The 12,600-nt window shown below is 45.2% G+C and overlaps 2 protein-coding genes across 16 annotated transcripts; both read left to right on the top strand.

Moving 5' to 3' along the window:
• The first annotated feature begins 60 nt into the window (after nt 1–60).
• Nucleotides 61–8,537, top strand: LOC125984731 (spore coat protein SP65-like). Of its 13 annotated transcripts, none has more exons than XR_007487046.2 (24): nt 61–626; nt 985–1,002; nt 1,170–1,196; nt 1,399–1,422; nt 1,614–1,628; nt 1,737–1,751; nt 1,904–1,918; nt 2,066–2,080; nt 2,221–2,238; nt 2,390–2,404; nt 2,541–2,555; nt 2,691–2,705; nt 2,849–2,863; nt 3,007–3,021; nt 6,021–6,035; nt 6,175–6,192; nt 6,343–6,357; nt 6,500–6,514; nt 6,657–6,671; nt 6,814–6,828; nt 6,983–6,997; nt 7,135–7,149; nt 7,518–7,907; nt 8,329–8,537. XR_007487046.2 is itself a non-coding variant. In XM_049746878.2 (24 exons), exons 1-24 carry the CDS (start codon nt 569–571, stop codon nt 8,376–8,378), a joined length of 468 nt encoding a protein of 155 aa, XP_049602835.1. In that variant the 5' UTR covers nt 61–568; the 3' UTR covers nt 8,379–8,537. The 13 variants fall into 13 exon arrangements, 5 of the variants coding, with proteins under 5 accessions (XP_049602835.1, XP_049602857.1, XP_049602841.1 ...); XM_049746878.2 differs by having other exon boundaries at nt 7,518–7,532; XM_049746900.2 differs by having other exon boundaries at nt 6,657–6,676; nt 7,518–7,532.
• A 480-nt stretch (nt 8,538–9,017) lies between these two features.
• slc25a24l (solute carrier family 25 member 24, like) lies at nt 9,018–12,583 on the top strand. Of its 3 annotated transcripts, none has more exons than XM_049746869.1 (11): nt 9,018–9,129; nt 9,270–9,581; nt 9,672–9,798; nt 10,283–10,370; nt 10,715–10,826; nt 10,925–11,086; nt 11,235–11,372; nt 11,478–11,588; nt 11,661–11,828; nt 11,904–12,042; nt 12,159–12,583. In XM_049746869.1, the coding sequence occupies exons 2-11, from the start codon at nt 9,459–9,461 to the stop codon at nt 12,347–12,349; spliced, it is 1,359 nt and encodes a 452-aa protein (XP_049602826.1). In that variant the 5' UTR covers nt 9,018–9,129; nt 9,270–9,458; the 3' UTR covers nt 12,350–12,583. The 3 variants fall into 3 exon arrangements, with proteins under 3 accessions (XP_049602826.1, XP_068509614.1, XP_049602827.1); XM_068653513.1 differs by having other exon boundaries at nt 9,037–9,129; nt 9,247–9,581; XM_049746870.2 differs by lacking the exon at nt 9,018–9,129 and having other exon boundaries at nt 9,251–9,575.
• Nucleotides 12,584–12,600: the final 17 nt, after the last annotated feature.

Here is a 12,600-nt window from a genome sequence, read left to right as displayed (position 1 = left end):
AGGGAAACTACTTTTCCATCTCTTTGATGAAATTCAACAATAATACACTACATCAGTGCACCTTTTTCACAATCCTTTCATAGCAGCATTGGTGACTTTTTTCATTTTCCTTGTACCTATTGTGGTACAATGATTGTTAAGGAAATGTTCAGGGAAAAACAATCATGATCCTTTTGTATGTACGTACGTACGTAGGCAACACACAAGAGAATACTCCACACCATGATCGCACATCTCATTTGAGCAGTCTACTAATGGTTTAGTTTGACTGTGTTTTGTTTGTCTGTTTTGACGGGAAAACATGATACTACACTCGGGCTTTGTTCATAAATTGAAAGCCTTATTTGAATGTGTCCTCAGGTGCCGCACTGGGATTATTATAAAGGAACTCATCTGAAGCTGCCTTCCCTCCCTCTTCAGGTGCCCAAACAAGATTCCTACCAATAGAAAGCAGAGGGGTGTGGTGTGTCTTCTGAGATTTAACGCTACTAATTAGTCGACGTCAAACAACAAGGAAATTAAATAGGGACGTTGACCTCCTCGTGAGACGTGAAAACTACAGTTAAAGATGAATCTGTTTGTTGGCTATTTTTTACTATCGCTGTCTGTACGGCAGCTGATCAACGGTGAGAACTTATTCCGTATATCATTATACGTACCTCTTTATTATTGACATAGTACATATAGAAATTCTTGTGACTTTTTGGGTTCATTTGCATACCTGTCTGTTCCTTCTGTTCAAAGATGTGAGGATGGTTTGACACCATTTCCTCTGGCCTGATCTCGTATTTCCGTAGATTTACTTTCAGCTGGGTCATGCAGCTCTTAGAGTGCTGATTCGGGACCACGGCAAATTGTGCGTCCATGGCCAAAAAAAACGATACAAAGTCGAAGAAACAGAGTGTCATCAAGCAATATGTCAATGGTATTTTTTGATCCAATTGCTTCGTGACATGGCAACCTTTTCTCTTTCATTTTTTCCAGCAGAATCCATTGGATCAGGTAACATCCACTACTCGATCCTCGTACACGATCCCACTGCCGTATTTGTTTGGGTTTTTGATTTCTTTTTTTTTTCATTTTACCGCATGTAATGGCGAATGTGTAAATAATGTCATACTGTATATTCAGAATGGAAGAAATAACACCTTCTTCTTTTGACTTGTAAGCTTCGACTGCTACCACCGGACGCACACGTAACTACCACTCCTATACTTCGCACATTGTACACTCTAAAAAGGATCTGCAAGAGAAGCTCAAATATTCAAGGACCAAACTTCATCCAAGAAAATTTGAATCACATATGTTTAAAGATCTTAGATGATGTCAGGTAATATTGTCCCTTCATGAATTCAAATGGAATAAAAAACATGTTTTGGGTTTTTCTTCACTTTCAAGCTTCCACAACCAATACCACCCAAGGTAATGCTTTAAATGGGAAAAACAAAACCAATTGCATGCATATATTATTTCACAGCTTTTGAATGTACTTACTATGTACACGTACTATATACTTTACATATTATACACCAGAAAAGTTATCTGCACGGGAAGCTACAACACACAAGTGCCGATTTGTAAATAACTCATTTTTTTTCTCCTCTAATCTTCAGCAACCAGAAGCACAGGTAAGCTCCAATGTATAGATAATTCTGCGCATTCACAATTAAAATGGGAAATAACTCGTACGCATACATATATATATATATATATTTTTCCCCTTTTTTTTTTCCCAGCTACCAACAGCGCAGGTAATGTATCACTCCTACTGTCTAATTTTTACAGGAATGGTGCAAAGGTTTTTTTCTCACCTAATGCTCGATGTGCACATAACGTAGTACTCCATTCAGAAATGAACTAATAAGCGTAAGAATAATCATTTTTCTCTTTCTTTTTTTTCCAGCTACCAACAGCATAGGTAATGTATCTCCTGTCTAATTTTTACAGGAATGGTTCGGAGGTTTTTTTCTCACCTAATGCCTGATGTACAGATAACGTAGTACTCCATTCAGAAATTAACTAATCATCGTAAGAATAATCATTTTTTTCTCTTATTTTTTTCCAGCTACCATCAGCCAAGGTAACGTATCACATCTACTGTCTATTTTGAAGGGTTTTTTTCCTCATCTAATGCCTGATGTACACATAACGTAGTACTCCATTCAGAAATGAACTAATAAGCGTAAGAATAAGCATTCTTCGCTTTTTCTTTTTTTCCAGCTACCACCAGCCCACCAGGTAACGTAGTATCACATCTACTGTCTATTTTTACAGGAATGGTTCAAAGGTTTTTTTCTCACCTAATGCCTGATGTTGACATAACGTAATAACCTATTCAGAAATGAACTAATAATCGAAAGAATATTTTGTCTGTTTTGATTTTTTTCAGCTCCCATCAGCCCAGGTAACGTAGTATCACATCTACTGTCTATTTTGAAGGGTTTTTTTCCTCACCGAATGCCTGATGTACACAACGTAGTACTCCATTCAGAAATGAACTAATAATCGTAACAATCATTTTTGTCTTTCTTTTTTTCCAGCTACCACCAGCCCAGGTAAAAATCACATCTGCTGTCTATTTTGAAGTTTTTCTTTCTCACCAAATGCCTGATGTACACATAACTTAGTACTCCATTCAGAAATGAACTAATCATCGTGAGAATAATCATTTTTTCTCTCTTTTTTTCCAGCTACCACCAGCCCAGGTAACGTAGTATCACATCTACTGTCTATTTTGAAGGTTTTTTTTTCTCACCTAATGCCTGATGTGCACATAACGTAGTACTCATTGAGAAATGAACTAATAATCATAAGAATAATCTTTTTTTTTCTTTTTCTTTTTCTCCAGCTACCACCAGCCCAGGTAACGTAGTATCACATCTACTGTCTATTTTGAAGTTTTTTTCTCTCACCTAATGCCTGATGTACACATAATGTAGTACTCCATTCAGAAATGAACTTATATGCGTAAGAATAAGCATTTTTCTCTTTTTTCTTTTATTCCAGCTACCAACAGCATAGGTAACGTATCACATCTACTGTCTAATTTTCACAGGAATGGTTCGGAGGTCTTTTTCTCACCTAATTGTCACGAATCGCAGTGGTACATGGAGCAGGACGACCAAGTGCAGCTTGGACCAGGGTTTATTGAGGGAAAAGGGAAGTGGAACGAGGCATCGAGGGAAACAGACGAGAACTGGCAAACTAATAACATGACAGACTGACTGACAGGGATGGCAAACAGAAACAGACAGGAACCACAAGGACAGCAAACGTGACGACATCGACGACCGACAGGGAGTGAGGGGCAGACAGGACTTATATACACGACAGGTAACGAGAGGCGGCGACTTGGGGAACCGAACCGCGCTCGGGCGGCGACTTGGGGGACAGAACTGCACTCGGGCGGCGACTTGGGGGACAGAACCTCACTCGGGCGGTGACTTGGGGGAGCGAACCGCACACGGGCGCCGACTTGGGGAACCGAACCACGCTCGGGCGGTGACTTGGGGAACAGAACCGCGCTCGGGCGGCAACTTGGGGGACAGAACCGCACTCGGGCGGCAACCCCAACATGAACCGCTCTCGGGCGGCAACCCTAACATGAACCGCTCTTGGGCGGCAACCCTAACATGAACCGCTCTCGGGCGGCAACACTAACATGAACCGCTCTCGGGCGGCAACCCTAACATGAACAGCTTTCGGGCGGCAACCCTAACATGAACCGCAATCGGCGGCAACTCTAACATGCACCGCAATCTGCGGCAACTCCGAAAGTCTGTACCGCAATCGGCGGCAACTCCGGAAGTCCGTACCGCAATCGGCGGCAACTCCGGAAGTCTGTACCGCAATCGGCGGCAAACTCTAGAAGTCCGTACCGCAATCGGCGGCGACTCTGGAAGTCCGTACCGTAACCGGCGGCAACTCTGGAAGTCTGTACCGCAATTGGCGGCAACTCTGGAAGGCGTGGCTGTGCGCAGCAGCAAGAGCCATCACGTGCCGCAGCAGTGGGAGTGGAGCCAGGGACGATTGCTGGTTTGGCGCAGCTAGCTTGATGTCTGCTGACGTCCGCGGGTCCTGCGAAGCTGGGGTGGAGCCCGATGGCGGCCGTGAGTCTGATGACGCCGGGAGGCACTCCGATGGCGGCCGCGGGTCCGGCATCGCGGCAGCAGAGTCCGATCACGGCCGCAAAGCCGCTGGCGCCAAAAGCACTCTGATGGCTGCCGCGGGTCCGGCGTCACCGGAACAAAGTCCGATGGTGGCTACGGGTCCGGCGTTGCGGCAGCAGAGTCCCAAAGCTGCCGCGAAGCCCATAGCGCTGGAACATGCATGGACTGCCGGTCGTGGATTGGGCATCGCAGCAGGATCTGATGGAGGAGAGGGGTCCAAGCGCTGGTCGTTGTAGTGGTCGGATCGTTCTGTCACGATCGGATGGAAATGGAGCAGGACGACCAAGTGCAGCTTGGACCAGGGTTTATTGAGGGAAAAGGGAAGTGGAACGAGGCATCGAGAGAAACAGACGAGAACTGGCAAACTAATAACATGACAGACTGACTGACAGGGATGGCAAACAGAAACAGACTCGAAACAGACAGGAACCACAAGGACAGCAAACGTGACGACATCGACGATCCGACAGGGAGTGAGGGGCAGACAGGACTTATATACACGACAGGTAACGAGAGGCAGGTGGGAATAATCACTCTGATCATGAGCACACAGGAGGGGAGGGGCGAGCACACAGACACACGAACAAAAGTATGACACGATCGGGGACGAGTCGTGACACTAATGCCTGATGTACACATAACGCAATACTCCATTCAGAAATTACCTACCGTATTTGCCGGTGTATAGGTCGACTCGGTGTATAAGTCGACCCCCTAAAATTCGACGGAAATTTACGATTTTATGATATATCCTTTGTATGAGTCGAGCTCAATTGTTGCATTATATTAAACTTCAAAATTCAATATGCGAAATTTATTGACGAAATGTGTTCAAATTCCGGGAGGCCGTGCGCATGCAGCTGTTTATAAGCACCGCGGAGGAGATCGCGGAGCCTCATTCGACTTCCAGCGGCCGGCGAGCTCGCGCACGCCGCCCGGCACCAACGGGAGGCCGGAAATAGCTCCAAGCCGAGCGGATCGGCACTTTATAAGCACCGCGGAGGAGATCGCGGAGCCTCATTCGACTTCCAGCGGCCGGCGAGCTCGCGCACCCGCCCGGCACATCCGGGAGGCCGTGCGCACGCGCCAAGTGGCCGAAAATAGCCCCCCCCGAGCGGATCGGCTGTTTATAAGCACCGCGGAGGAGATCGCGGAGCCTCATTCGACTTCCAGCGGCCGGCGAGCTCGCGCACCCGCCCGGCACATCCGGGAGGCCGTGCGCACGCGCCAAGTGGCCGAAAATAGCCCCCGCCGAGCGGATCGGCTGTTTATAAGCATCGCGGAGGAGATCGCGGAGCCTCATTCGACTTCCAGCGGCCGGCGAGCTCGCGCACCCGCCCGGCACATCCGGGAGGCCATGCGCACGCGCCAAGTGGCCGAAAATAGCCCCCGCCGAGCGGATCGGCTGTTTATAAGTACCGCGGAGGAGATCGCGGAGCCTCATTCGACTTCCAGCGGCGGGCGAGCTCACGCACCCGCCCGACACATCCGGGAGGCCGTGCGCACGCGCCAAGTGGCCGAAAATAGCCCCCGCCGAGCGGATCAGCTGTTTATAAGCACCGCGGAGGAGATCGCGGAGCCTCATTCGACTTCCAGCAGGCCGCGCACTCGCGCACGCCGCCCGGTTCAAATTTTCTAAGTGCAACGCACAATGAGATGCATGAGAAACGGCCTTGGTTACCATCACATTTGAAGCGATGAATACGAAGTTAAATTTTATGACTCGGTGTATAAGTCGAGGTCGATTTTTTTCGGTCGATTTTGGATTGAAAAAGGTCGACCAATACACCGGCAAATACGGTAATCATCGTAAGAATAAGCATTTTTTTTTCTCTTTTTATTTTTTTCCAGCTACCATCACCCCAGGTAACGTATCACATCTACTGTCTATTTTGAAGGGTTTTTTTCTCACCTAATGCCTGATGTACACATAATGTAGTACTCCATTCAGAAATGAACTAATAAGCGTAAGAATAATCATTTTTCTCTTTTTCTTTTTTTCCAGCTACCACCAGCCCACCAGGTAACGTAGTACCACATCTACTGTCTATTTTACAGGAGTGGTTTAAAGGTTTTTTTCTCACCTAATGCCTGATGTTCACATAACATAATAAGCTATTAAGAAATGAACTAATAATCGAAAGAATATTTTTTCTGTTTTGATTTTTTTCAGCTCCCATCAGCCCAGGTAACGTAGTACCACATCTACTGTCTATTTTGAAGGTTTTTTTTCTCACCTAATGCCTGATGTACACATAACGTAGTACTCCATTCAGAAATGAACTAATCATCGTGAGACTAATCATTTTTTCTCTTTTTCTTTTTTTCAGCTCCCATCAGCCCAGGTAACGTAGTACCACATCTACTATCTATTTTGAAGGTTTTTTTCTCACCTAATGCCTGATGTACACATAATGTAGTACTCCATTCAGAAATGAACTAATCATCGTGAGACTAATCATTTTTTCTCTTTTTCTTTTTTTCCAGCTCCCACCAGCCCACGTAATGTAGTATCACATCTACTGTCTATTTTGAAGTTTTTTTTTCTCACCTAATGCCTGATGTACACATAATGTAGTACTCCATTCAGAAATGAACAAATAAGCGTAAGAATAAGCATTTTTCTCTTTTTCTTTTTTTCCAGCTACCAACAGCATAGGTAACGTATCACATCTACTGTCTAATTTTTACAGGAATGGTTCGGAGGTTTTTTTCTCACCTAATGCCTGATGTACACATAACGTAGTACTCCATTCAGAAATTAACTAACCATCGTAAGAATAATCATTTTTTCTCTTTTTATTTTTTTCCAGCTACCATCAGCCAAGGTAACGTATCACATCTACTGTCTATTTTGAAGTTTTTTTTTTCTCACCTAATGCCTGATGTACACAACTTAATACTCCATTCAGAAATGAACTGATAGTTGAAATGATTATGTTTTTCTCTTCTTTATCATTTTCAGCTACTCCCACCCCAGGTAATCTGGTAAACTGTCTATTTTTACAGGAATGGTTTAAAGTTTTTTTTTTAATCTCTCACACTTACTGTATATTTGCTAGCAGTGGTTTGAACTTTTTAATCACCTAATATCTGATGTACAGCTAACGTAAAACTATACATTCAGAAATGAGTCATAGAAAGAATGACTTCTCACACCTCTGTATATATTTTACATTTGGTGCACCTGAAATAGAAAAATGCAAATACACAAGTGTCCAATTGCTTCCACACATCTTACTGACACAACCATGTTTTTTTTTCCCCACCAAATTCCTGATCCATACTGTTCTTTCAAAAATGTATTAATATTTAAATAATGACATTTTGATCTGATTCACTTTTCAGTTGATGGCCTCACAGGTAACCTCTTATACCTACTGTAAACGTATTTTACGAACACATCTACATGCCTGTCGCAAGAGAGAAAAAATGATTTTATATCATCTTGATTGGAAACAAATGGGCACGCGTGTTTGAGCTTCCCTTATAGATACTTTTTCTGGTGCCATAACTAATATAGTTTGTGTATTTTGTTAGTTGATGAAATCCCTATAAGTGGTATCTCACCCACACAAGCAAACATTCAAATTGACTTGTTCCCCACTAAAAAAAAAAAAAAAAAGACACAGCTGTGTCTTCACCACTAGATGCCAGCAAATCGCCGTCTACAAATGCTTGCTATTACTAAAGTACGGCGAGAAAGCGCTCCGGTCGGAAGGAACACAGAACCTCACAGTCAGTGGCTTGACGTTCGTTATTACATTTCCGGGTTAAATGACTTGAATTATGTTGACGTTGTCATTTTGGTAGCTTTTTGTGCTCTAAAGAACTTTCCTCATTTCTTTGTGAATGAATGTATAGCAAATACTTTTGAATTTTGTGAATTTCTGACCAAATGTCACAAGTACAAGTTAAGTCAGACAAGTCTACTACTTGTTCTAGTAAATTCCCGTTCAAAAGCACAAGTATTGTACAACTAAAGACGAAATAATAATGACTTTCTATCAATGCTTTTCTTCACATTTCTCAACAGTGTACGCGCACATAAAAGCTGTCGTTAAATTTGCCCTCGCTCTCTCTCTCTCTCTCTCTCTCTCTCTCTCTCTCTCTCTCTCTCTCTCTTTCTCTCTCATTACGGATGTTTGCTTTCTCACAGTTCATTTTAAATGCAACTCGTGGTTTCTGCGACGACGATTGCCAAATTGATGCAACGGTAACCCCCGCAGCAGACGAGAGACCGACGCCCGTCGCCTAACTCCTCCGTATGCCAAAATGTTCGATGCCCACTGTCCCAGTTTGTCAATATTGATGTGTGCTTGTGTCTACTGCGATCATTTGAACAATAAAAGAGTACAATCATCATCATTCCCGAGTCAAACTGTCACCAAGCCAATGAAATCGTTTCTAAAGTGCGAGAGCGTCGTCGACTTCTTTGTGCTCATTTTCTGCCAATGGAATCAAGCCAAAGCGGCTCGACCCCGGCATTTTGGACAGGATAGTTTCACTTTGTTAATTAGCTGAGAAAGATATTGATGATCATTACAGATGTCAATGACATGTACGGATTAAGGTGCCAGCTTCCTTCATTTTTTTAGGTGGACTTGAATGTGAAAGGATCTTTCCAGGTACGTACGTATATTCATGTGAACTTTGTTAGCCGATGATGTTGCACAGAATCACAACCGGACTATCGTTAAGTGAATATGGGAATTCCATCCTTTCAAGTTGAAATAGACTCGCATCAACACCTGCCTGCCTCCCTCGCAACCTCGCTCCCCCCCTCTGCGGCGTCGATAGTAGGTCAAGCTCTCAGACTCGACGCCTGACTGTCGGCAACTTCCTCTTCAGAATTCTGATAACTATTATTTTGAAAGGGCGTTTCCTTTTTGACTGCATGCAGTCAGCCGCTGTTTCAGGCACAACAGCGTCACTCCTGGTGCTGCACGTCATCCGAGAGGTAATCAATCTGCCTATGACGTCATGACAAACGAACGCATCAGTCAACCCTCATTCTTATAAACAACATATATATATGATATATATATATATATATATATATATATATATATATTAGGTACCAACTGCCTCCTTTTTTAGATGATTTAACATGAGGATATTTCGGACCGACTGGGCCAAATGGCCACCGGCTGCAACTATACAGCGCCACCTGCTGTACCAACAAGTCAGTGTGGCGCATTGTATCGGTGATTTACTATCACTCAGTGAGTCAGCACGTGTGAGAGGCTGCAGCGCAGTGCGGATCATCATCATCAGCATCACCACCAAATGGCTCAATTTCGAGGATTATTTGTTAAACTGGACCGGAATCGGGATGGTTTCATCTCGTTGTCGGAGCTGCACAGTGAAATGAGCTCGCACGGCATCTCGGTGGCAGATGCTAAGGTGCAGGTAAAGCTTCTACAGCTTGCATGATGCTGACTTCATTTTCTTCAGCTCCGTTCGTTAACATGTGCTTCTCGCACGTACACATACACGTAGAATGTGATTAACTCCTACGACAATAACAACAATGGCCAGTTGGATTACGACGAGTTTCTCAGCTACATGATGGACCGAGAGAGGAAATGGAAGATTTGCTTTGAACACCTGGACAAGAACAAGAGTGGTGAGTGTAAATGATTGAAATGAAATTGGAGTAAATCAAATGGAAAATACCCCCACGGGCCACAGCATTGCAGGTACACCTGCACCATCTAATGCAGCGGTCATCAATCAAAAGACCATGAAACGTTCCATGATCATGGAAAACGTTGCACTTTTCAAGTCAGCCGACTGCAAACTTAACCCAGGTTCAAATAAAACGACCACATAACGGTGCAAAAGTTGAAAACGTTCAAACAAGACTACAATTGCCTTGGTGCAAATGCTCCAAATGTTGAGCAGGTTGAAATAGGACTATAGCAATTTCGAATTCGAAATCAAACTATGATGAACCCCCTCCGCCAAAAGACCGATGCAGGTTCAAATGAGACTTCAGTCGCCTAAATCCCGTAAAAGTTGCAGCTTTGATGTACGTATTTACGACTGCCGTTGCCACACATCGAGCAACAAATATTTCTTGTGCTATTTTGCGTGTCTTTTCTGATCAGGGCAGATTGACCAGGAGGACATCATCTGTTTGTTTAAGGAGATCGGAGTGGTCATTTCAAAGGCCCATGCCAATAAAGTCATCCAAATGTAAGACCCTTTTTGCTCCCTTCACAACACTGGATGGAAAGTGGAACCTCCAAAGTGGAACACAAATGCAATGTTTTCTCAATTCAATGTCACCTGAGCGATCATAGAACTACCATACTATTTCAATTCACCCACTGGCGGATGTTTTTCTTGGGGGCGGCCGGCAATGATATCTCAGAGGGTCTGCAAAATAACAACTCTGCTTTGATTGTTTTAGCGGTTATTTTCTCGTTCTCTACTGCAACGACTAGGCACACTAACTAACTAACTAACTAGCTAGCACATAGCTGGTATAGCTACAAAGGGCCACTCTTGTGTGCACCGACAATGTTGCGACACGACAGGATGGACACGGACGGCTCCATGACGGTGGACTGGGATGAGTTCCTGCAGCACGTCATCCTCAAACCGGTAGACGACATCGGCGAGCTGGTGTCGTCATGGAAACACAGTCTGGTGAGACTCCGACGAGCCCTCGGCTCCACCTGGCTCCAAAATCAGACAGAGGTATTGTACTTCCATAGTATTGTAACTGATGCATGTCAACGTCGGAGGTATTTGACGTGGGCGAGAGTCGAGCACTGGTGGCCATGGACTTTCCAGAAGAGAGTTCCGGCATCAGCGCATGGAGGAAATTTGTTTTGGGTGCCAGTTTGGCTGATGCCGTATCTCGGACGGCGACGGCCCCCATTGACCGCCTCAAGACTCAGTTGCAGGTCAGCACCTGATTCCATTCCATTTGCATGCGTGTCTTTAACATAGGGACTGTGGTGTGGTGTGGTGTGGTGTGGTGTGGTGTGGTGTGGAGCCCAAAAAGATTGCGTATGAAACTCCTTTTTGTTCTCATTTGGGTTGTCTTTGTAGTTTTACGGATCCAAGGCCTTCTCTCGAGGCTTCCGTGAGCTTCGTGTCGGCGGCCTCCGTGCCATGTGGCAAGGCAATGCTGTCAACGTCCTGAAGGGAACGCCGCAGTCCACACTTCAGTGTCTCATCTACGCACAGGTGAGCGGTCTACGTCCTGAAGGCAACACCGCAGTCCACAAGCTCCCAGAAGTTTCCCCCCCCCCCCCCCTCGTTTCTAGTAAACCTTTCTTGGTCTGAATTCAGATGAAGGGATCCGTGCGGGGAAGAAGTGAAAAGAGTCTGAGCGTGCAGCAGCGCTTCGGTTTGGGTTGCGTGTCCGGCGCTGTGGCTCACGCGGTCTTCTACCCTCTGGAGGTATAAAACGTAGCCAAATAGGAAAGGAACCTTCTGCAGCTACGTGGGGCTGCAAGCCTCTTTCTTCAACAGGTGTTGAAAGTGCGCCTCAACCTGCAGCGTGTGGGCGCCTACCGTGGCGTGGTGTCTTGCGCCCGCTCTATCTACCAGAACGAGTCCTTGTCGTCGTTTTACCGAGGATTTAAGCCCAGCGTCCTTTGCATGATCCCGTACGCTGGTGTGGAGTGTGCGGTCCATCAGGTAATGTGTTATCGAATCCATCAAATAGGACTCCTGTCTGGAAACGGCTTTGGCAACAGATTCTTCATGCACTAGTCTATCATGACCTGGGCCCAGAGCCATCCAGCCTACAGCAGCGACTCAAGGCTCTTCTTCTTCAGTTTTGTGGCCTTCGCTTGCGGACAAATGAGCAGCTACCCTCTGGCGGTGATAAGAACGCAGCAGCAGGCACAAGGTAGAGGGACGCCTCCTGTATCTACTGTCGAATTTGATCCCAGACGAGGGCTGCAGAACACGGTATTCTTCAACGTGATTTGGGACAATTTCATCACCTGCTTTCTTATTTCGCAGCCGTCTGCCTCGGCTCACGAGTCACCTCATCGGGGGTCCTGCTCGGACTCAAAGGGATATATGAAAGACACGGACTGCGCGGCTACTACAACGGAATGGGTGCCAGCTTTGTCCGAGCCGTTCCATGCGCCCTCATGAACTTAACCTTATTCAGAATGTTTGAACACCTCTTTTCTTCCACGGGCACATGAGGTTTGGTAGAGGCGTTGAAGCGTGTGTTGCGCAAAAATAATGATGCAAAATGTGTCCGTGTTCCAAGCAATAAAAAAAAGTGCCATTCTTGCTCAGATCATTGGACGGTCTGACTCGGGCACAACTAAGGGACTTTTTTTGTTGTTGTTGTTTTTGCCCACAAGCAAATGATTGTTGTTTAATGTGTGTTCAGTGTCTGTAATGTAAGGTCATATAAAATAATGTAAATGTCAGTCTTTCTCTGTGTCCG

The sequence above is a fragment of the Syngnathus scovelli genome, chromosome 17, assembly GCF_024217435.2.
Source record: "Syngnathus scovelli strain Florida chromosome 17, RoL_Ssco_1.2, whole genome shotgun sequence".
NCBI lineage: Eukaryota > Metazoa > Chordata > Actinopteri > Syngnathiformes > Syngnathidae > Syngnathus > Syngnathus scovelli.
This window is presented reverse-complemented; position numbering and strand designations above follow the sequence as displayed.

What these genes read in the sequence shown, in the direction of transcription:
- LOC125984731 (XM_049746878.2), top strand. Translation starts at nt 569, where the DNA reads ATGAATCTGTTTGTTGGCTATTTTTTACTATCGCTGTCTGTACGGCAG. An exon ending in TGCTACCACCGGACGCACAC is followed by an intron (nt 1,197 to 1,398) that starts GTAACTACCACT and finishes TTCACTTTCAAG; the next exon opens with CTTCCACAACCAATACCACC.
- slc25a24l (XM_049746869.1), top strand. Translation starts at nt 9,459, where the DNA reads ATGGCTCAATTTCGAGGATTATTTGTTAAACTGGACCGGAATCGGGAT. An exon ending in CGTCATGGAAACACAGTCTG is followed by an intron (nt 10,827 to 10,924) that starts GTGAGACTCCGA and finishes TCAACGTCGGAG; the next exon opens with GTATTTGACGTGGGCGAGAG. An exon ending in TGGAGTGTGCGGTCCATCAG is followed by an intron (nt 11,829 to 11,903) that starts GTAATGTGTTAT and finishes TTCATGCACTAG; the next exon opens with TCTATCATGACCTGGGCCCA.